The 24,350-nt window shown below is 39.9% G+C and overlaps 1 protein-coding gene across 4 annotated transcripts in view; it reads left to right on the top strand.

Moving 5' to 3' along the window:
- Nucleotides 1–20,686, top strand: part of GRIA3 (glutamate ionotropic receptor AMPA type subunit 3) — a 312,783-nt gene extending 292,097 nt beyond the window's left edge. For 2 of the 4 annotated variants that reach the window (XM_017954349.3, XM_017954348.2), the window contains 3 exons: nucleotides 9,849–9,963; nucleotides 12,593–12,840; nucleotides 18,487–20,686. In XM_017954349.3, the coding sequence (XP_017809838.1) occupies nucleotides 9,849–9,963; nucleotides 12,593–12,838 (361 nt within the window). In that variant the 3' untranslated portion in view covers nucleotides 12,839–12,840; nucleotides 18,487–20,686. Of the gene's footprint in view, nucleotides 1–9,848; nucleotides 9,964–12,592; nucleotides 12,852–18,486 lie in introns of all 4 variants that reach the window. The other 2 variants (XM_009198218.3, XM_003918237.4) reach the window with 2 other exon arrangements.
- Nucleotides 20,687–24,350: the final 3,664 nt, after the last annotated feature.

Below are 24,350 nucleotides of genomic sequence, written 5' to 3'. Positions count from 1 at the left end.
TTTCTTCTTCTTCCATGTATGTCTACAATTCTCCTCTCCTATGCCACCGTCTCTTAACCACTTCTCTTCCACACCCAGAATTCTTTGACTTTCTTGGGCCGTGGGTAATGGATATGAATCTGCATCTGCCTTTGCCTGCAACAAAATGGACCTTTTATTGGCAGGAGCCATCCCTAAAGGTTGACATTTCGGATACTCAGGGTTAAGATGGATCCCAATGACTCTTTATTGACACTGTTATGTGTGTAGGCAAGAATCATTACAGATCGATGGCACTTCCTGGGTCTTAGCAGAAGTTCCTGTGAATCCCCAAGACTCTGGTTTGGGATCGAGGAGTAGGGTGAGTATATTGTGCTCTTCGTTGGTTTGCATGATTCTATGCTGGTACTGCCTCCTGGAAGTATGAAGAACCTGACAGTTTTCTTTCCTGGTAGTCACTAAATTTGCTCCTTGAACTTACTCAGGTCTTCCTCCCAAGAGCAAATCCTCACTTTCTCTCAAGTGGCTGCTTCAAGCAAGGGACCTGTTGCCTTAAGAACTGAACCAGTCCAATGACTGCCAAAACCATTGATTTTGCCAAATGATATTAAAGAATAAATTTTACCACCGGAAAAAAATGTAATCCAGAAAGAAAACATTTTTAAAAAGTAATTCCATTCTAATGATTTTTTAAAAAATTAACTGTGGCCTTAACATGGTTTCTATGATTACGACATTATTATTTGCCTTTGGTGTTATCCTGATAACATGAATGTGTTTCTTATTGACAAATAATGACCAAATATCCAACACCTGAGCTACAGAAAGAGCACAAGAATGAAAAGCCTGAAGGTAAGAATGCTGTTATACAATTGCCAAGAGGAAAGACGCCATTGCAGTAGCAGACAGTGAAATGATGTATGTTTATTCCCTTTCTGCCCTTTGAAGACCAAATCATTTGGTTTCCTTTCATTTGAAGAGAAGGTTATATGCAATCTCTGAAAGGTAGGACAGCCATGGAAAAGAAACATGAAAAATTGGATGCAATTGAAATATATTTGGTGAGGGTGGGAGTTGGGGTTGGTGGAGCAGGGTGGGGGCAAATTTCTTTTGCGAACAATTGAAATCCATTCTCTTTTGACTTTCTAGAGAGCGGTATAGCATTTGGCCCTTGGCACGTGAGGCTGATCCCCATTGATCAGAAGTGGCAAAAGTGTTGTCCAAGTGCTGGATTCACCTTTTTGCTTAATTTCATCTGGCATTGAAGCAAATATTTCTCAAAATATAGATCTAAGGCAATGGCATTCATATATATATATATATGCGCATATATATATATATATATGTACACACACACACACACATATATGACTATTTGTATGTCCTGTCTAACATCACTGCTGGAAGGGCAGATGTGATGTGTAAATGCTAGAATGTATGCTAAAAGAGGGTGGTATATGCCCTGGCATGGCAACTAGATCTGATTTCAGATCTGATATATAGACTTCATTTGTTGCAATCTAGCTAAAACTGATTATTTTTCTATGAGTCATGGTCAAGGGATGGCTATTGGAGAATAAAGAGGATGCTGGCACACATCAGATTGAACTCTTAATGCATATTTTGTCTAGGATCAGGGGAATGAGTTAAATATCTTCAGAAACATACATCATGTGAGTTTCTGGTACAGATCTTTCTCTCTTCTCATTCTATTCTTCTCTAGGTACCACTGGAATGAACTAAAGAAAACACACTTATACATAATAAAACCCAACCAATTTGATAGTTTGATTTTTCAAAGGATCTTAAACCAGAATTTCCAAGTGAATCATACCAATTATGTATTTGAGAAAGTTTCTATGGCCACATTTTGCTCAAAACTTAGCATTTTCCCTGAGCCCCTTCTCTCTGTCAGGGACAAATTGAGTAAGAGGTCTTCCCAGACTATTGGGTTCAACTTCTAGATGGAGAAGTTGAACAGAGGTCCAGTTTGGCAGTTTAGTAGAAATCTATCAGTGAAATACACAGCCTATGGAATCAAGGGGTCTACTTCTCTGTATTTGAGAGGTTGTAATTTAGAAATGTCACTGGCTTTATCCATATGTGTAAGAGTTGCTTCTGGGGCTGCTGCTGCAGCATAGATGCTCATCAATAGATTTCAATCACTAGCATTGTTAGGCCCTTAGTGAAATGACTCACAGCTTTCAACTCTTAATGTTATATGCATGCATTATTGAATTTGCTCTTTGCACTTATGTTAAATTATTATCCCAATAGCAAGGAGTTAAATAGGTTTGAGCTACATTTGTGAACTACATGGATATAAACACTCTCTCGGAGATGGTTTCTAGCAGCTAAGCACTCTGCAAATCATTGTAGCTGCCCTTGTTAAATGAGGATTATTTGGGTTGCCAGAGTTCAGTAATGCCAGCAGTCATGTATGCACATGCTCCCAGGTTGTACAGAAAGCCCAGGCTGATCCAAGGTTAGAAGGATTGAAATAAAATCCTCATTTTCCTGGAAGCCTACATTCAGGAACCCCTATGAAAACAAAGGGATAGAGATTTGTTTTAAAGGACTTCAGACACTAGTGTACTCAAGGGCATATTTTGAACTGCCATGGCCTCAAACAGCTGCTATACAGAGAGAGAAATCCCTTCATTATACATATTCCAGGTTAATCTACAGAAAGGAATGTAAAGTACCACATAGTAAATTCTTTTTTTTTTTTTTTTTTTTTTTTTTTTTTTTTTTTTTTTTTTTTTTTGAGACGGAGTCTTGCTCTGTCACCCAGGCTGGAGTGCTGTGGCCGGATCTCAGCTCACTGCAAGCTCCGCCTCCCGGGTTCCCGCCATTCTCCTGCCTCAGCCTCCCGAGTAGCTGGGACTACAGGCGCCCGCCACCTCGCCCGGCTAGTTTTTTTGTATTTTTTAGTAGAGACGGGGTTTCACCGTGTTCGCCAGGATGGTCTCGATCTCCTGACCTCGTGATCCGCCCGTCTCGGCCTCCCAAAGTGCTGGGATTACAGGCTTGAGCCACCGCGCCCGGCCAGTAAATTCTTTAATCCAGCAAATATTCTTCTTTTGCTTGATCATCGATTGGCTTCAACTTAATAAAGCAAGACCAACCTGGGCAGAGATGTCTGTGACTGCCTGCCTGTACATGCCTGTTATGTCCTGGGTGATGCTGGGGCTTTTCCAGAGAATGCTAGAGAGGCAAGTGAGTGATTTGGAAAGATGCCTTGTCATCATGAAAACCTGAAACATCTTCAGTAAAAGAGTTAGCAAAAGAGAGGATGGCTGTTCTCCCTCCATTGGGCCAAAGATATTTCTAAAAAGTTGTTCCCAAAAGATCTAGATACCAAGAAGCAAGTGTTAGTAACTTAGAGCAAGGGTTTGGTTAAGGGATAGGGTGAGGCAGGGGCTTCCAGCTTAGGCCGTGATAAGTTTCCATTCTCATCATCCAGATAATGTGTTATCAGAGCAGATTTCTAATTGACTGTGCAAATGCACCACCCTTGCTCATATATTTCTTTTACTTCTCTGTGATCTCCTTGTCTTTGTCCATAACCTACATATTTACACATATATCTATCTCTCCTAAGGGCACTGTTGAGGATCTTCTGGAATCATTAATTAAACAGACATTTGCTCTTTAGGTGTCCCTGTTCTGAAAGGAGAAATGAAGCATTTAGAGTAGCAAATATCCCATAGTATTTCAGGGGACTAAATCATACTGCATCCTGGGTTCTGATATTTTTCAGGCGCAGAGCCATACTGACAGTATAGATTCCTCTCTTTACCTTTCCAGGATCGCCAGATTATTTCACAGAATCAACTTGGTAATTAATTCACAAGACCCAATTTTCCTTCTTTTCCCCTAAGCTCAGCACCTTCACATCATTCTCTTCACCATTTCCTTGTTCATAATAAGGAATCCAACCTGGTTCTAAGCTACTATTTACTATTTACTATTTTAGGTATTTCCTGAAATTAAAACTTTAAAATAAATTAAGCAGTTCTTTTGAAATATATCAAAAGTTTTATTTATTTTGTTTCTTTAAAAAAATTAAGTTTCAGCCAGGCGCGGTGGCTCACGCCTGTAATCCCAGCACTCTGGGAGGCTGAGGTGGGCGAATCACTAGGTCAAGAGATCGAGACCATCCTGGCCAACATGGTGAAACCCCATCTCTACTAAAAATATAAAAAATTAGCTGGACATGATGGCGTGTGCCTGTAGTCTCAGCTACTTGGAAGGCTGAGGCAGAAGGATCGCTTGAACCCTGGAGGTGGAGGTTGCAGTGAGCCGAGATCGCGCCACTGCACTCCAGCCTGGCAACAGAGCAAGACTCTGTCTCAAAAAAAAATAAAAAAATAAAAATTAAAAAATTAAGTTTCTACTTTCACAGAAAAAAAAAAAATCAATGGCATTCTTATCCTAAAGCTGTCTCCATATGTAAGGTTGGCCATCACTAAGATAACACTGATTCTTTAAAATGGCTGGTTGGTACAACCCAGGAACTGAGCCTGGAATCCAGGCGACCACCAGCTGGCAGGTGGAGGCCTTGGATTGTGAGCAGTCTTAGTAGCTGAGTTAGTGGCAGGTGTGGATTGTAGAGATAAGCAGAAATTTTTATAATCCAATAATGTTTTCTTCAAAAACTGAACTCATTATCAAAGTATTATGAATTATATTACTATCCCCTATATAAAAAACAGACAGATGTAATTCCATGACTGTTCCCCACACTCAGGAATCATCACTGAGACACAATTCAGCATTAACTTACATACTTTTAAATGACTATCTAATTCCCATTTCTCTCTCTCCATCTGATCAACACTCCACATGCATTTTTATGACTTACACGCCACAAAATGTTTTCTTAGGGGAACCTTACACTCTTCCACCCCACCTCAAACATTTTTTTAGACAAAATAGAACAAAGAGTGGTAGTTTATAAATATTTACTCTTTGTTTCATTTCCCATTTCTCAGAAAGATTTGTATTTTAACAAAGCATGTCACTTAAAGATATGAAATTCTCACAGTGGAATTTCAGCTGCCAGTGAGATAAATATTGTTGGACAGAGGGATGTTCCCAGTCCTCCTGAAATTATGTCACAAAGCACTCCTGTTTTCTCCCTAAGCCTGCTGACCCATGTCTTTGTCTTAGGAGGGCTCTACTCAGCAAAAAGTTCATAGCAAGCCCTTCAGAGGGGAGAATGCCTGACTAATTTCCACGATAGGAATCTGACCTACTTTGTTTAATTCTTTCTGTTCTCTATTGAGGTGAGTACAATAAATATTTCTGACTTATAATTCTCTTAGGTACCAGTTAAGGGCCTGCAGTAATTGCTGTGAAACATTACACTGGAGACATATTGCTGCACCACAGTAAAAGGCCCCAGCTGCAAAATATGCCCTTGCTAGATTGATAGTTATTTGGAGTATGGGGGTCCCTAAAGGAAAATAAAATCATCACAAATATCTAAGCCTGAAGAGCAAAAATAAAGAGGGTTGCTACCCTTTTGTGTATTCCACTGGAGAATGTACAGAACACAGCTCAATGCATATTAATCAGCCTTTTGACCTGCCCCTTAAGTTGCTGCAGAGGCTTGTGCAAATTGCTTAACCTATGTGTGCCTCAGTTTCTTTATGTATTAAATAGACACCTTAAATCTACCTTCTTAGGGTGATCATGAAACCTGACCAATAATTATAATCATAATAATAAGTATATAAATATACTAGGTTGAAAAACAAAATGCTAAAAGAGTTATTGATTTGACAAGTATTTATTAAGAAAGATATCCTAAATGGAGATACAAATACACAAGCCATGTTCCCTGCCCTTGAGAAGCACACAGTGTAGTGGGAGACGTAAGACATAGGCATAAATAATAAGGCAAGGTAGAAGTGATGGAGGAGACAGAAAACATTGAAGAGCAAAAATGGCTTCATGGAGAAAATGACATTGAAAATGATCAAATGCCCACCTATTTCCACTTCCTTCAAAATACCAATGTGTAAGAGTGTGTGTGTGTGTGTGTGTGAGTGTGTGTGTGTGTGTGTTGGGGAGAGGGTGTCAGTACCTTCAGTTGGTTAGGATTGGGCTAGATAACACATCTAATAAGGTACAGTAAGAAATAAAACTATGTGGACAAAACCAGTTTTCCTCTGCCATCTCAGAAATTTAGTCTGCCCCACAGCAACATAGAGTTCTAGGAGATTTGGATTTTAAAGTACTTTCTTTTCTTGGCATCTATTGTAACCTTGTTAAGTGGTATTATCTGTGATTTCTGATTACAGCTTTTATACTTGTTGGCTGTGCTGCTGCTTGAAATGTTTGTTTTTCTCCCTCATTTTTATTTAGAAGTTCCCAAAAGCACATTGGTTCCCTGCCAGGTTTCATAAACCCTGTGATTATTTTTCTGATCCAAGGCTAAACTTCTAACAGTAGGTCATTTGTCAAAATTCTCTAAAGTCCTATGGTATCTCACAGGAGGTCTGGATACTCAAAGGCAGGATTTCTCAACTTTGGCACTACTGACATTTGGTGCCAAATAAGTCTTTGTTGTGGGGGTTGTCCTGTACATTGTAGGATATTTAGCAGCATCCCTGGCCTCTCCCAACTGGATGCCTGTAGCATCCCCCAGCCCCCACCTAGGTGTGACAACAAAAAATGACTCCAGACATTGCCAAATGTCCCCTGGAGGACAAAATGGCATCTGGTTGAAAACTATTGCTCTAGAGTAACCTACACTGTAATGGTGTAGGCCATGGGAGTGAAGAGCAGTTACCAGAGCCAGTTCGTGGAAGCCACTAGATGGCCTAAGGCAGGGATAAGCCATTGTTCAGAAGTAGGATGCTAAGTCACTGATGTACTGAGCCTGGGTTTTGGCAAGAGTAGACAGTGGCAGTCCAGCATGGACCCCTAGCACAGGAATAGCCTTCCCTCCTCCGAAACCTGTGTTTCTGAAATGCTTTGTTCCAGGACCTCTCTACACTCTTAAAAATGATTAAGAACCCCAAATAGATTTTCTTTATGTGTGTTACATCTGTTCATTTTTACCAATCAGAAATTAAAACTGAAAAAATTTTCATGAATTCATTGATTCATTTTAAAAAATAATGAACCCAATATATGCTAACATAAATCATATACTTTTATGAAAAATAACTATTTTTCTAAAACAATCAAAAGAATAGTGAGAAGAATGGCACTGTCTATATTTCTGTAAATCTCTTTAATATCCAGCATAATACAGAGAATGGGATTCTCATTTCTACTTCAATCAATCTATTATAATTTCACCCATCATATGGCCTCCAGGAAACTCCACTGTATATCAAGAAGGAATAATAGTGAGAAGGCACTTAGTATTATTATAAAAATAGTTTTGACCTCACAGATCTTTTGATGAAAGGGGTTCAGGGATCCTCCGGGGGTTCCTGGACCACACTTTGAGAACAACTGCTCTAAACTGACATGCCACACTTTTATGAATGCAATTCACTTAAGGGTTGATAAATTTCTTTTGAAACTAGGATCTCTAGGGGCAGTGAAATCTCCCTATCAGACCTTAGTGTGAGTACCTAAGGAACAGAGACTGCTCTGTTCCTAAGATCTGGTGAGCAGCAGTACTGAAGAAAATGAATGACGTAATTTGAAGAACATATTACCTGGAGGGAGGGCAGGACCGGGTAAGGGCTTAGTCAGGTAGCAGTATGAGGACACTGGGCCCTTTGCAATAAGAAAAGAGGAAGCACAGAAAGGAGGAAGAATTTGTTTTGTAGTTTCTCCTGTGGTCCTGATGAGCCCAGTCACTCATATGCCATTGGAAAGCATCTTCCCCTGTATCCTGAGCTAATTGCCACGTTGCTGAGCCTGGTGCCAGTGCCTGGCTTAAGGCATAGCATTGCAGGAGAAGTGGTAGTGATGAGACAACAACAGGGGAGAGGAAGAGCAAGAAGAGCATCAGACGGTGGAGAATAGGGGAGAAGGCAGCGGCAACACTAAACTCAGGGCCATCGATGGCCTGTCTGTCATTTGAAAGCCTGGCTTAACTTTCACTGCCAATAATATCTTAAAGAGGCTCAAAATTTAATCTGAGTATACTTTTGTTGTTTTGCATTCCAAGCAATTGGTTAGCATTTGAGAAACCTGGGGTTCCGAGCATTGGATGAAGGAACTTGTTTAGAGTATAAAAGGATCTGAATTTCTTGGCGAGATACAAAATCCAAATATTCTGGCTGCCAGGCCCTAGGCTAACCAAGAAAGTTAACTCCCTGACACTAAAGATTTATACTTATTCAAACCGCAAGTACTCTGAAATTGCATTATTTTTAAATGACTATATCTTTCTCAGAATATCTGAAGATAAGGTGGCCCCTCTGTTTTAAACAGCAAATGGGGGAAGAAAGGAAATAAGTTTGGGGACTTTGTATGATAGAGACCAGATCTCTGTGACTATAGCAAGTCTTATTAGTGACTGGATATGTTAGTGGGTTCAACTTATCCAAAATAGGCTAAGAAATTTTTACGGCATGTTCACAGTTCCATAAATTTTTCTGCTTCCCTCTTTTTAAGTTAGTGACATTCAGACCAACATGCACTAATATTTGGCAATATTGCTCCCATGAATCTGAACACATAGTTTATTGCCTCAGAATTATGCCACCCTCTCTATATGGTGCATTTTTTATCCAAAGTCATTAAAGTTTCTTCATTTAAAATCTAATAGCTCTAGTAAGAAGTCAGGATAAAGGTCATTATTCCCATTTTATAGCTGAAGACATTTATAAGGGAGAAAATCTTTATCCTAGAACCAGTAGAGTTTCAGGCACTTGCCCAGTGGCTCTGAATGCAGTCCTTATATTTTTAAGCAGTAAAGGACTAAGGAGCAGTGGCCTGGCCTCCTGGGGATATGTATTAGCCTCTTAGTTGAGGAAGTCTTATCTTACTAGAACAATTAAACTATTTCTCTACAGCATTACCCAATAGTGGCAGAGTCATTTTGCTGCTTTAGGTCCTGCCATATTAATAATCTATTTTGAAACAATCTGGTTTGCCCTCTGGTGATCTAAGTTGACCACAGACATATGGCCATATCAGAGGAACAGCCAATCAGTAACTCAAAAACAATTTGTAGACCAGTTTTTACATTGTTGAAAATACTCCCCTTATCCAAAACGGAGGTCCACAATATACCTTTAATACTAAGACCAGTATGTCCAAAAGAATTTAGACTATGTGTTTGTGGAGTAAGGACACATATGTAGTACAGTTCTTTCTGAGATCATTTTCAGCTGGGCAACAGACTTGTGTGATAAAGGACAATTAATTAGAAGGCATGTTATTTATGTAGAATCTATTTTCAATTCTGTTCGGATTTATCCATTTGTCTCGGTCCACAATATGGAAACACTTCCCCTTCTGGGTCTGTCCTTTTCCTGACTCCTCCATAAAATTTGCTTTCTGTCTGGAAGTACAACAAGACACCCAGTTAGATCAAACTTAACACACCTCCTTCACAAAGCTACTGCAAGCTGCCGCCGACGATTGTCACCCGAGGGGAGACCCTCCTCACCACACACAGCCTATCTGAGGAGTGCCTTTTTTTCTATCCTCATTATTTAACAGTGTGTGCCGATTACTCAAAGCGATATGGGCAGGCCCTGGTAAATATAGCGTTGCTGTAGTGTTAACTTTTTATAAGGTAATGCTCAGGTTGCCTGCAGTGTCTAAAATTACTCTGTGGCCAGGGCCCCCTGCTTTATCGCTTTCTATAGTTTTAAAGTAGTTTGAAGCTTGAATAACATAAAATAACATAATATAATGTTATTTATGTTATTTCCCACGTGAAGAACGCCTGTAAACCTTGCAGTATTGAAACTCAGTGAACAAGGCATCTTAGACAAGCTGAAAAACAAATGGTGGTACGATAAGGGGGAATGTGGAGCCAAGGACTCCGGGAGTAAGGTCAGTCGCTGAAGGTCTTTTTGTACTGATTAGCAATCACATTTTGACCCACTGTTTATTTTCTATCCTAAAACGGCTTTCCTTCCCAACACACACTCCCTGACACAGTGGGACCCCTTTTATAACAACAGCGCTAAAGGGATAAGACAAATGCCAGCCTCAGAGGCCTGCCATGTGACATCAATTGTTGACTCTATAGAACTGTTATTATGATTAGGAAACTCAGTCTGGTCTATTGCATTTCCAAAGTTATAAAATAATAAGCTGTGTTATAAGGGGGTTTTACTGTATTTCACATTTCAAAAGTTCAAAGAGAAAATATAACAACAATAACAACAACAACCAAAAAAAAAAAAAGATTTATTTGTGACAGTACTTTTTCTTAACCTCTTACAGTGTCAGAGACTTTGTAGTTATAAATGCATTTGGTTATTAATATATTATGTTGATCCCATCTGAAAACAGTCAAACAAATAAATAACAAAGACTGGTCTCTGTAAGCAGAATGATTAGCCTCCTGCCAGCTGCTGTTGTATTGAGTTCAGCATTAATTTGGATCTCGAATCTCATTAAGTCTGTCACACTTCTGTCTTCCAAAGGTGTCATTTGAATCTCTGTACGTAATACTTTTAAAATTTAGTCGCATGCTCCTTAAGGGTTTACATTGTCAGGATAACATCACATTGATAAGCATGAAACACTCTTCCCCGCCTCCTTCCTGCCCCCCTTCGCTCCCCTAAGAAAGTTCTTTTTAGTTTCAATTTTTGCCTTTCCTTTTTTTGGACTAATATTGTGGTATCAGTTAATTCATTTCATGAAATGCCACTCATCTTCCCCGTGCAATGAACCATTTTGCTACTGGTTTTCTACATCCCACATCAGGGAATTCTATAACTCTTGTGAAACTTAAATAATACATGAAACATGAAACTATTCTTCTTGTCACAGCTGACATGGGCTATGTCAAAGGACCTCCCCCCCACCCCACCGTTAAATATCACATACGTATAAAAATCTAATGGCAGAGGAAGGGTTACCAGAAATTGATCTATTTCCCAATGGACTGTGGAACATCCTTGCAGATAGCCTCACCAGCCTCCTTAAAGAGATAATCCAATATTTCATATGTGACAGAAATTATTACTCCTTGTCTAGCTGTCATTCATCCTAAAAGAGTGACTATTTGCAAGGTTGTTGTGAATATGAGGCATTCCCACACCCTGTTTCTGAATGCAATTCAATTTCAATTGGACCTTTTATTAAGGTAAACAAGTACAGGACTGGCTTCTATGACAATAGGATCAGAAGGACATGGTCATATTGTCTTTACTTTTAATTATTTAAATGATACCAAGACCAGCTGAACCAGAGTGTTGAGTGTCAGCAATGGCCATCATCTGTTCACTGTGTTGTCACTTAAATAAGATGCTCAAAATTCACTGGCTTAACAATTTGGGTATTCCATTCAATTACATTCAGCAGCAAAATGGTTACATTCCCTCTAAAAAGACTACAAAATGCTATTTTATTTTATTTCTTTTTCAAAGAAAGACTCCTGGCCCTTGGTGTGTCCTACCTCAAGGTAGGGCTCAAGACACCAACTTTTTTTCTTTCCATTTTTCAGCAGTTCAGTTTTTGCTTTTTCATACAGGCAGATAGCTTAGTCAGATTTGCACAGTTTGACCTGAAAGTCACTGACCGGCTTCCTCAACTTTTCCCCCTTGTTACAAAGAAAGCAAATAAGTGTCATTTTTAAAAATTATTCTCTACAATCCCTGGAGTAAAAGTTAAAAATGAGCTGGATTTTTAAAAAAAATCATCAGCCTCCTGGAAAAGCTTTCTGATTTGTATGGAGCCAATCTAGGACCCAGTGGATCCTCCTGACACTTTCCTTAAACTCTCAGGAAAATGGAACGGAGCCAATTCTTTGTGCTGTGCCCTTGTTCCAGCAACACAAAGACTTGCTGCCCTGATTTTAACTAGGATGAGGATTTAGCAGCCAATCTCCAAAGGGAGCATTTTCTCAGTCACTGGGGGAAAGAGGAGAATTAACCCTTTTTAAGCAAACCCTTGCAAAATAACTCCTCAGATAAGAATAGCAGGAACCTCTAATACTATCATGTTGTATCTTAAAGACTAGTTGTTCACAAAGTTTGTCACAGGGAGAGCAAGGGAGAAAGGGGTGTTGCGGGGCAGAGAGGGGAAAGAGTGCTTCAAGTTCCCAAATGAAAAGAGTATTACATTTATAGAGATTATGTCACAGCTCAACTCTGGCAAATGGTGTTTATCCAGGCTGGCAGAGGAATAAATTATGCTTGTGTTTACTCTTTTGTTCCCATGGCCAGTGCTGTTTTATTAATTGTTGAACATCATTTTGAGGCACTAAGGGATGTAAGGAGTCAAGGTGAAAGGAAATTTAGGTGAGGATCAAGACTGTCAACAGAGGCACAATCTACCATCTTGCTGGTCATTGCAAAACATTAGCCAGTTGCCAGAATTGAGTCATAACACTTACATCAATGTTTAGTTATTTTACAATTTAGAACTACCCTATACTGTTGTAATATATTATAATGTTCCATTGCCTTTGTTTTCTCCAAGATCTAATCACGTTGTTCATTTCTCTTAGGACAAGACCAGCGCTCTGAGCCTGAGCAATGTGGCAGGCGTTTTCTATATACTTGTCGGAGGTCTGGGGCTGGCCATGATGGTGGCTTTGATAGAATTCTGTTACAAATCACGGGCAGAGTCCAAACGCATGAAACTCACAAAGAACACCCAAAACTTTAAGCCTGCTCCTGCCACCAACACTCAGAATTATGCTACATACAGAGAAGGCTACAACGTGTATGGAACAGAGAGTGTTAAGATCTAGGGGTACGGTTAAGGTCTAGTAAACTAATCAGCTTTACATTACTGTATGTCAATCTCTTTTTTCCTTTTTTTTTTTTTTCTTTTTTTTAGTTTGGTTTATTGTTTAAACCATTGTCTCTTTGCAACCATTTGATTCTTTGAAAACAATGGTTGTGCTTTCTTGTCAGGCAGTGGTGCTTTTCTAATAGAATGGTTGTAATTAAATTGTGGTCTGTGACCCAAAAGGAAAAACAATTCTCCAGAGCATCATTGTTCAATAGAAAACATATGCAAGCCACATATATGAGCCACGTGTGCAATTTTAAATGTTCTAGTAGTCACATGTTAAAAAGTAAAAACAAGTGAAATTAATTTTAATGATATATTTTATTTAACCCAATATATCCAAAATATGATCATTTCAACATGTTATCAATATAAAAAAATGAGAAATTTTACATTCTTCATGCTAATTTTGGAAATCTGGGGTATATTTTATACTTATGGTACATCTCGACTTATACTAGTTACATATCAAATGTGCAGTAGTCACACATGGCCAGTGGTTATTGTATTGGACAGTGCATCTGTAGAGAAAGCAGCTGCTCTGGAACAGATATTAAAATTAGGGGCAGGGCACAGTGGCTCACGCCTGTAATCCCAGCACTTTGGGAGGCCGAGGCGGGCAGATCACGCGGTCAGGAGATCAAGACCATCCTGGCTAACACGGTGAAACCCTGTCTCTACTAAAAATACAAAAACTTAGCCGGGCGTAGTGGCGGGCGCCTGTAGTCCCAGCTTCTCGAGGGTGGCTGAGGCAGGAGAATGGCGTGAACTCGGGAGGCGGAGCTTGCAGTGAGCAGAGACCGTGCCACTGCACTCCAGCCTGGGCGACAGTGAGAGACTCCGTCTCAAAAAAAAAAAAAAAAGTTTAGGTACACAGGTGAGACACTGCCACCTCAAGTAATACAGCGCTTCCATAGGGAGAGGTAGTTCCTTTAAGTAAACAGTGTATAAGTCTGAGAAAATTTTCTTAAGCTTTGAGTTCTTTTGTTGTCCCTTCCTTGGAACTGGTGCACAGGTAAGTGTCTATCAAAGGACAGTCTAGGCTCCCTGCTGCTAGCCAAGCCCTAATTCATACTTCAATGAAGCTGAGTGTTGCCACCTTGACTCTGGCAACTACAAACACCACCAATAATTCAGACATGTTCAAATGCAAGCTTGAATTTGAATAATGTCTCTATTCTGGACGTGTTTAAAAGAATATAGTCTTGTACTTTAAAGTGCATCTGTCATCACTAAAATGCCTATCTGAAGTGGAACAGAACAATAAGCAACTTCATACCCCTTATTTTAGGCAATTTTGACCTCATGAGTAAATGTCAATATGCTGGGATTTCTACAAGTGCATTTGTGGTTTTTTGTTGTTGTTGTTTTGTTTTGGGGGATTTTGGGGGTGTTTTGTTTTGTTTTTGAGGCAGAATTTTGCTCTATCGCCCAGGCTGGAGTGCAGTGGTGTGATCTCGGCTCATTGCAACCTCCGCATCCCGGGTTCAAGCAATTCTCCCGCCTCAGCCTCCCAAATAGCTGGGATTACAGGCATGCGCTACTATGCCCGGCTAATTTTTTTGTATTTTTGGTAGAGACAGAGTTTCACCATGTTGGCCAGGCTGGTCTCCAACTCTTGACTTCAAGTGATCTGCCCACATCAGCCTCCCAAAGTGCTGGGATTACAGGCGTGAGCCACCATGCCCGGCTGCATTTGTGTTTTGGCCTTCTTATAGTTCACATTGCGGATTTACATTTAGCCAATTTTAAAATAATATTTCATTCAAATAAATCATTTGTCTTGGTCATGGAAAACATCATTTTGTCCAATGAAGTTGCTGGTTGTTCTTTCTTCCTGCCTTTTGCCACAACATATTCAGCACACTGCACCAATCCGCTGACAGTGTTCCCATTGCATTGGTGGATGTACAATACATGAATTCATCTGTAATTGCATTGTTTGCATGCAAGCATTTAATGTTTCAATGTGCTTAAAATGTTTCACTCTTGAGTAGGTGCTATAGGCCCATTACAATTTGGGGCATACATTTTTATAGGATAATATCAATACATTATTCATAATCCATTTTCAAAGTGATCCACTTTCTTTCTGTAGCCAACACATAGACATGCTTGCTAGACATGAGCAATTTCAATCTAACTTAATTATCCCAAATTTTGAGGTGGTAGCATCCAAATAAATAATACACCTTAAATTTGTGTAGCAGTCATCAAAGTGCTCTCATATCTATTGGCTCATTTGAGATAAGATGGATCAGACAGTTATCAGTAAGACCCAGCCCATGAAGTGAATTACTCAAGGCAACACAGTTAGGTAGTGGCAGTTCTGGGACTAGAACCCAGCCTTTCTTCTGCCTATAGCCATATCTTTGCTAAACCATGCTACTTCTAACCACCCATGGCCTGATGTCCTCAAGGAAACTTGAAATCCTAATGGGATCCTGTCAAATGGAGAGCAGATCTTGAGTTTCTGTTCCACTTGTCCACAAAAAACGTCTTGAGGAACTTCACCAAGCCTCCATATGCCCCATTCCTTATGCACTCCACACAAGATTGAATATTCAATCACTCCTACTTTCCCCAGAAAGAATCTTTCTGAGGATTATATCAAGGCTCAGGGTGACATGACCTCCAGACTTTTTTTATCAACTATTCCACCTGAGAATTTATGTCCCTACTACCCAATTACTACAGCCTCAGACTCTTGTTAAAGCCCCAGAGCAGTATTCATGAAACATTAGTGTGCATGTGACTCATGTGGGAACCTTCTAAAAATATAGATCCTGATCCAGCAGGTCTGGGATGGGGCCTGAGGATCTACATTTCTCACAAACTCCCAGGTCATGCAGATGCTGCTGGTCCCAGGAGTAGAAAGATTCTAGAGGAAATAATATCAAAGAATGTAACTTAATAAAAGAAAGGAAGGAAGAAAAGAGGGAAGAAGAGAAAGAGTGATAGAGATACAGGAAGAAAGAGGAAGAAAGGAAGGTGGGAAGGAAGGAAGGGTGGAGGGAGGGGAAAAAAGAAAGGGAAGGAAGGAAGGAGGGAGGGAGGGAAAGGAGGGCGGGAAGGAGGAAATCAAAGGAAATGAAAGGAAAGAAACTGTGTCAGCAAACCTTTGTTAGGACATAATGTTGCCATCCAAAAGTAGAGGCCTGGAACATCAAACCTGAGGGGAAAATCTCAGAAACTAATATGCCACAACTTCTGGCTTTCCTTTACTCATCTGAGTTGATTCACTTTTGTGAAGCAAAATTCAGGCTAATTGAGGCAACAGTCACATTTTAATAGACTCCAATGCCAGTGTGGTTACAACCCAATTACCTAGCACCTTGGCAACCATCTCCAGGGTGAAAGAAGGCTTAGGAAGAGCATCTGCAAACAAATCTGTCCTCCAAGCCTGTACAGTCTCCAGACAAGAAGCAAAAGCCTCATACAATGCCAGGAAAACCTCACTTGTGTTAGTCAAGAGGCATAAAGCAAGCTGCTTTGAAACTTCTCTGTTGTCCTCAGCCAATTTGGTGATGTGACATTAGGGGAATGTTGGTTTAGTGAAGAGTGAGATCTTCACCCATTCATCTTTTATTTCTCAAGAAGATCTGGAATATCTCCTGGTGACTTCTAATTTGTTACCTAGTTATTAGGCTTCCAGTTATCTGAGTTGGCCTAAATCTGTCAGGGTCTGTCCAGGGGCACCGACATCAAGAGGTACCCTGAGATTTTACTTCTATTACTAATTATCAGAGCCCACCTTGGGGGTTTATAGTACCAGTAATTGTTCAGGAAAAATGACTCAGGGCAAATCACCTGCAAAAATATGATCTAGTGGAATCTGGTTAATAAAAGGGCATCCTTGAAAGATGAGGGAGTTGTTTCTCATTTTCTATGGGTGATAGTCACATCAGGATTACTGGACTTATTGTGGGAACATGTGCCTCGGTCTCAGACCATGTTTAGCTCCCACTAGGGAGAAGAAAGCCTCTCGACTACCTGGTGCCTGTCTGGGTTACTGACCAGCCACTGGAAGTGTATCCTCCCAAGCATGCCTTGGCAGGTGACTGCCCATCAAGTGCTCCAGATTCATTGCACCCTAGGGTTGACTGTGCTAATTGTTTTAGGAAATTATTTCTAATTTCCTAATTGCAGTTCAGAACTACTTCTGGCTTCTTTGGTTTCTTCAAAAATATTTTTGAAATCTCTGTCCTTTACAAGACCTCAAGATGCCTGAAGTTAGGGGAAAAGATTTTCATTTTTCCTGCAGGAGTTTTCTGTTTAGTCATCCTAAAAATATTAGCTTTGTTGATGCAGCCCATTTTCAAAGTGATCCACTTTCCTTCGGAAGCCTATGCATAGGCTTGCTTACTGGAGATATTTTTCTGCTTAAAAGAATTCACTTTATGTTAAATAGAAAGAAAAAGCATTCTGGATAACCAAGGTGATGATGTTCTTTCCCCCAAGGGACTTTTACCTCAGTGATAATAGTTCATTTGACCCCATTTGAAAGCAGGAAACAGAGGCACTGAGAGGTTGGGATCCTTTCCCAAAGTCATGCCGCTAGTTAGTGATGTCCCATACCCACTGGGGAGACAGGAGGAGACTTTGATCTTTCTGCCAGATATGAAACTTCTCCAAGCTTCTGCGATAGATATGACTTAGGACTTAGGGATGACAAGGAAGAGGTTTGTCTACTTTCATGTTAGTCTTATTCTACCCTCCTTGGATGCTTTTGGCCTTCAGGTACATATTGGAAATTCTTCTTACAGATACTTTTACTCCAGGGCCAGTGGCAGATCATAATTATGTCATTCTTTTGGGATAAAATTCAGTGTTAGATTAGAAGAAAAAGAAGTGTTTGATTAGTGTAGAATGAAAGGATAAAGAGAGGGATGTAAACTTGAAGAGGAGGTAAGAAAGTGTCCTGCAGTATTCAGAGTCAGGGGCAAATGAATCCCTTGCACTAGTTAGTGCCTCCAAGAAGAAGACACGATCAGCATTTCAATCAGGCCTATATGTCAGGGCAAAGACCTCATTGATGCCAAGTCCCCTTCATAGGTATCACTGCTCTGGCCTCTTCCTGGAATCTGCTGTCTCTTTAAAGTCCCAGTGCTATTTTCAGACTTTAATAACTAAGGTTGTAGGTATTCAGAGAAACAATTGCTCACCTTTCTAGCAATAAGCAAAATATTTTCTTCTCACAGTTAAAATGGATTTCAATTCAGTAAGCCATAGAACACTGTTTACCCTCTGTCCTGGGTGAACAATCCTTTGTCACAGGTTCTGCAATCAGAATACACTCTTTTAGTTCTCGTGAATATCTGTATTAAAATGCCATGGAAACTTTCTGGTATACCTACATCATAAGTGATTAAAACCTTGAATTAAACTGCATGCAACACCTGCATATTCCTTAGTACAATACATATAGTAGAGAATGTAACCAGACCTGTCACCTAAAGCCAGTCAAATAAATGAGGTGCAACCCCAGAAATGCCAATTTCAGAAAACAGCCATAGTTTTGTCCAAGATAGACTGAGCCATTATAAACTTCTCAATTCCTAATAGGAGGCCCCTTCAATTTTAAATATCCCCTTGCCTTTGCAGATCCCTTCCCACTGGAGGCATGTGATGAGAGGAAATCACCGAAAACGTGGCTGCTTCAAGGATCCTGAGCCAGATTTCACTCTCCTTGGTGTCGGGCATGACACGAATATTGCTGATGGTGCAATGACCTTTCAATAGGAAAAACTGATTTTTTTTTCCTTCAGTGCCTTATGGAACACTCTGAGACTCGCGACAATGCAAACCATCATTGAAATCTTTTCTTTGCTTGAAAAAAATAATTAAAATAAAAACCAACAAAAAATGGACATGCAAGATTCCAGTATGCGAAAAAAAAAATCTTATTAAGTCAATCCAACAAAAGCCATTCTTTGATACCACTGCAGAGTATACAAACACCATGTTCTTTAATACACACACACACACACACACACACACACACAAATTTAAATTCCAATTCAGCAAAGAGGCCCATCTAAGCTAAAAGAATTAATTCTTCCTGATTAAAAAGAAAAAATCTGTCTCCCAGTGTTTGGGAAGACGGACTGGCATTTCTTCTAGGATCTGCTGACCAGATGTTTTTGGTATTTCCTGTTGGTGGTGATGTTCTGTGCACCCTATTTCCTTTCAATGTTGCTGAAATGTGTATATCTTTAGAATGTAAATGCAACACTTAAGAAAATTCAAACACTTTGGAAAAGGGACTAAACAGTGACTTCTCTGTGTTCTCGAAATGGTTTTGTGAAAACACTTTGATAACTTCCCACTCAATGAAGAGATTTACAGAGCTTTCGAAATTGACTTTGTGTGTAGCAAGGGACGGGGCACTATCAGGATACCTCTTGGTGCTTTCCTAAAGTGGATCCCGGGGTTTTCCAAGGACCCTGGAATTTCAGCTCACAGATCTGTTTTTCTTGCTTCAGTGTGCATTTTAAGTCAATAGAGCTGAGTATCTAGCATTGAGGTGAGGGAAATGCTGCCTATACTCCCAGATGTGTTTAGAGTATCTCAGAAACAACACTGTGTTTAGCTCGGCTTTCTCTGCTAAGTATGCCTTTCAAGTGTACACCACGGAGACAGGACTGCGTTGCAAGGCGGGATAGCAGGTTCAGACCACAGTTCTCAGTCTGACTTTACTCTTGCTAGGTCTGTCCTACTAGCTGTTGCCTGCTACCGCCCATGGCTCTCCATCGGACTGCATGTGTCCTTTTCTAGTTTGCAAAGACTAAAATGCATTCCCAAACCTACTGCTAAACTGAGGGCCTCAGCATCATTTCCAGATCTTTGCTTGGAGCAGTCTCTCTATTGACTCTCTCAGATCACTCCACTGCTCCATGGGCTATCAAGTAACTAACTGCATACCTGCCGTTGGCATCATCAGAACAGTCCGAAGAAATAGTCTCCACTCACTAATTACCTCCTATATAACGACGTATGCTTCCTGTAGTTCAGTAGTTTGCTCTCATCAGTAACGTGCATTGGGAAGTTTCCAGACTGCAAAAACTAGGAGCTCGCATTCATTTCCCAAGTGTGACCCTTAGATGCTTAGTTGACTCGCTGCATATTTGCTCTTGTCTTCAGAAAAGAAAGGAAGAAGTATCGTTCCAACGAAATGTTTCCAGAAAAGTGTAATATAAACTTTCATTCCAAAAATGGTGTCATAAGCAAACAACTTACTTGTCAAATTTCAAATGGTATTGAACAAAAAAAGAAAGCTGTTGTGTTTTTGTTTTGTTTTGTTTTCATGAAACTGTGATTTTCAACTTATGAATGCTATAATGTCCCAGCGCGGGAAGCTCACGCTGTGTGAACACGAAATTGTATAAAACAAACCAACCAACCTACACACAAACGTTTTCATAGGCACTGTATAAAGAAAAATGTATGTTTATTAACTCAAATCAGTTTTTCAGAGAGGAAACTTCACTGAGATGAAGAGGCGGGTAAATTGGTTTGTTATTTTTTTAAAAACTTGCATGTTTAAAAAAACTGTTGATTGCTTCAAATTTCTGCTACTAACTTCAAGCTATGGGAGTTTGGCAGTAGTCACTTGAGGATTTTTTTTCCAATTCTTTTCTTTTTGTTGTTAAAGCTGTACTTCAGTGAACAGAAAAATTGCCAAACAAACTAATGGCTATAAAAGGGTAAATTGCATGTGTGGGCATAAATTACAGAGCCTCATTGCCATGAGGTATTGTACAAAGTTTTAATACATTTTGTAAATAAAATTGTAAAGAAAGAATTCTGTTTCTGTGCTATGGCTAGATGTTTAAAATTTACTTGGATGCAGATGCCAAGAAGTTACTCACTAACTGACTTCTGCTAGAAGCTTTGCCAATGATGTAACAGTCACCTTACTCATGATTTTCACAAAAGATTACTCCTCTCCCCACCCCAACTGCAATTGTAGTCAGGTGCAGACCCCTAGCTTAAGCAAAACTATACATCCAAGACCTTAGATTAGTTTAACTTTAGGATCTTCCATTCCCATTCTGTCTCCTCCACCCTTTGGGACTCCTTTCCAGAGGCCTGTCTTGGCTCTAAACTTGGTCTTCAATTCTCCCATCTCCACAACTGACCTCCCACAGAACTGCCTAAATTCAGGAGTATTGACCTTCAAAAACACTTCCAATTACTTTCCTATGCCATCATAACATATATGTCCTAGTACTCTTAATTGTTTAGCTAAGTTTTGTGCTGCTGCTTCAATGACCAATAATAATTCCTAACTGGAAATCGTTTCTTCCACCAAGGATCACTAATCTAGAGTGGGAGAAGAAATAATGAATTTAGGACTACACTGATTTTAGAATAGTTCTGACAGAGAAATGAAAAGCTAATCATCTAGTCTGATTTGTAGATTCTGAACATGGAATACAACTTCATCCAATAAATAAAGCAAGTGTTTAAATGTACACCAGTTTATATCATAACCACCTTAGAGAACAGGGGATAATGATAGGAGGAAAGGAGAGGGGATAATTTCCAACTGAACCAAAAAAGAAGGAAAGTGCAGCTGAGATGCTAGAGAGATAAAGGAAAAAAAGATATCTGGGGTTAGGGAGTTAGGAAGCAAGGAACGCAAGAGCTTAAAGAAGAAGAAAGATGGGAGTGGGAAAGGAAGACTGAGAAAATTCTGAAGTGAAGGCTGATATAATCACACTGTGGACAGCTTGGCTTACTGTAGGCATCATCATAATTACTACCATTTTCACTGTGCTCTGAAATGCTAAATAGCTGTTAAACCACTCACACTTCATAACTCTTCAACTGCTTTTTAAAATTAAGACACCTGTCACAGTCCTACCAGAAGACTATTGATTCTCCGGAGCAAGTTCAGGGACTGGATTAGAGTAATGAAATCAGTTCAGCTACCAAACAATGTCCCTGGATCTTCCAAAATAATAGATTTATATTTTAACAGCCACTTCAATTCCTTATCCCCAAAGAAGAAGCTAATCTCAGTTGCTGTTGCAGATGATAATGGAGCACTATTTTGGTTTAGGTGGGATTTGGGGGGTTTTTTCTCCTTGAAGGAAGGAGGAAACAAAAGGGGCTGCTTTTAGTATTTCTCAAATTGGACTATAGGTAGTTAGATATTTTGCTTATACATAGAGTCAGCCTTTACAATCAGGTCTTCAAAAAGGCCTTGCATTTCAAATGCCACACTCTCCCTGTGCACAAAAGTAGAACACCTCTTGGTCTCCACATCAGTATTCTTGCCCTGTTAAGACTCATATCTGATCACACTCAGTCAACAGAACAATCTTCAAACAGGAAGGAAAAATGTATTTAAGGAAACCTTAGTAAGATCATGGCAGACATATTGCAGCAAAATGTCTCCCTCCTATTGGATGAGGGAAAGGGTCAACTGTGACTTCAGAAGATGAACGTAGAGGAGAACAAATTGAGAAGCAAGAAGCAAAACCATTATTCCTCAGAATTCAGACTCAATCAAGCAGAAGATGCATTAATATGCTATCTCACAAGGGTCAGAAACCATTTGTAACACGAACACTACCAAAACCTACTGTTACTGAGTTACTTTCAAAACCTGAGCTTTTTAGCTACTCTGAACCATAACCCTCTCCTTTTGTCCTCACTCTGTTGAACTGAGGTTCCTGGGACCAATTTATTATCAGATCACTTGACAGACATGAAACTCAGTAGCTGAAGTGTGGGAGTTCTGTGCACTCCCACAACTGAATTCAGATTCTCTCTTAGGAGAGAATGGTGGGTTGCACTAAGAATTAATGAAACCTGCCTCCAGAACTAAAAGTGCTATGAAGTGCTAGGAGACTTCCTGCACACCTAAGATCAAGAGTCATAGACAAGCGATTTACATTCAGTGAAAACATGGAGCACTCAGACTTTCTCAAAAGGTTTCCAGGGAGAGCACTGTTGTCAGGAGAGGATTGAGGGAGGCTTTAGGGAGTTGATCACTGTCCCAAACCTACTGCCACATTCTCAACATCCTCAATGCTGAGGTTCACAAATTCATTCGAATGGGTGAGATTCCTCAAGTTCTCTGACAGCCATTGTTATTGTAACCATATGTCACCTGGACAGTATGGTTCTGAGAGGGCATACACTCTCTACCTCTCTTTGCCAGATGAGGAAGGAGCAATCTTGGCCCCTGCCCTCATAGGGCTTACAGTCTTGGTACAAGGTAGATGATGACTAAAAAGAATCTGCATTCATTTATGTCTATTGCTCTGCTCAGAGAAAATACTTTTAAAAGCCCAAAAGGAAGACTTTCCCTTTGCCCCTTCACTTAGACTTGCTCTTCCTAATACAATCAGGGGTGGCAGAGTTAACTAAATTTTTCTTCGTGCCCAAAAGCTGCGAGCCTTTGCAACTGAGGAGTCATACCTGGCTCCTGAAAGCATATAGCTGCTGAGAACCTCAGAATTACCACTTTCTTGCCAGCCTTTCCGCCTTCTGAGCAGGAGGTATTTGCTTATTTGTTGATTTACAATGTCCTAGCTATAAACGTGTAAAAGAACCTACAATGACAGCCTAAGAAATAATCCTCTCCCCATGTCAGCAGTTTTGGAAAAATTACCCCAGGAGTGGTTTCACTGAGCTTCAATCCTATAGCAAAATGGTTGATTTACAATTTTCCTAATAAATATTAATTAAGCCTGAACAAGTCAATTAAATCTCTGGTGGCAGCTCACACGAGGCTTGAATATAAGCAGACAGAAGGAAACAATTTTTGTAAATATTCCCAAATAACATTACAGTCTTCCCCCATGAGAGTGCAAGAGTTTATCTGAAAGACTGAAAACCGTCTCTGAACCCAGTGAAGCCCTCTAAGGTTCACATTTCCTCCCATTTACTGCATAGCTTCAGAAAAGCTTATTGCATCTTTGGTCTCCACTTCCTCAATTATTGCAATATGGTTTCTGCCACCACCACTGTACAGGAAATTCTCTTGACAAGGTCATCAATAAACTGCAATCCATACTTTATAGCAAGAGTTGGCAAACTTTGGCACACAGGCTAAATCCAGCCCACCACTTGTTTTTGTTAATAAAGTTTTATTGGAACACAGCCACAGTCATTCACTTATGTATTGTCTGTGGCTTCATTCACTCTGCAATGGCAGAGTTGACTAGTTGCAACAGTATTGCCTAAAAAATCTAAAATATTTACTAACTTGCTCTTTACAGAAAGTTTCCCAATCACTACTTTACCCTACTTGATAGCCATTATTTTATTTTATCTCTTTCCAGAATTTGATGTTATTAACCTCCTCCAGTTTGGAAATCTCTATTATTTTGACTTCCATGACAGCACTCTTTACTGGGCTTCCTCCTACCCTGCTACTGGTAATTTTTCTTCTGCTTCCTGGTCTCCTCCTTTCTCTCTTAATGTCAATGTTTTCCCAAGTTCTACCACAT

The sequence above is a fragment of the Papio anubis genome, chromosome X (genome assembly GCF_008728515.1).
Source record: "Papio anubis isolate 15944 chromosome X, Panubis1.0, whole genome shotgun sequence".
NCBI lineage: Eukaryota > Metazoa > Chordata > Mammalia > Primates > Cercopithecidae > Papio > Papio anubis.
The sequence above is the reverse complement of the archived record's forward strand: the minus strand, read 5'-3'. Positions and strand labels throughout refer to the sequence as shown.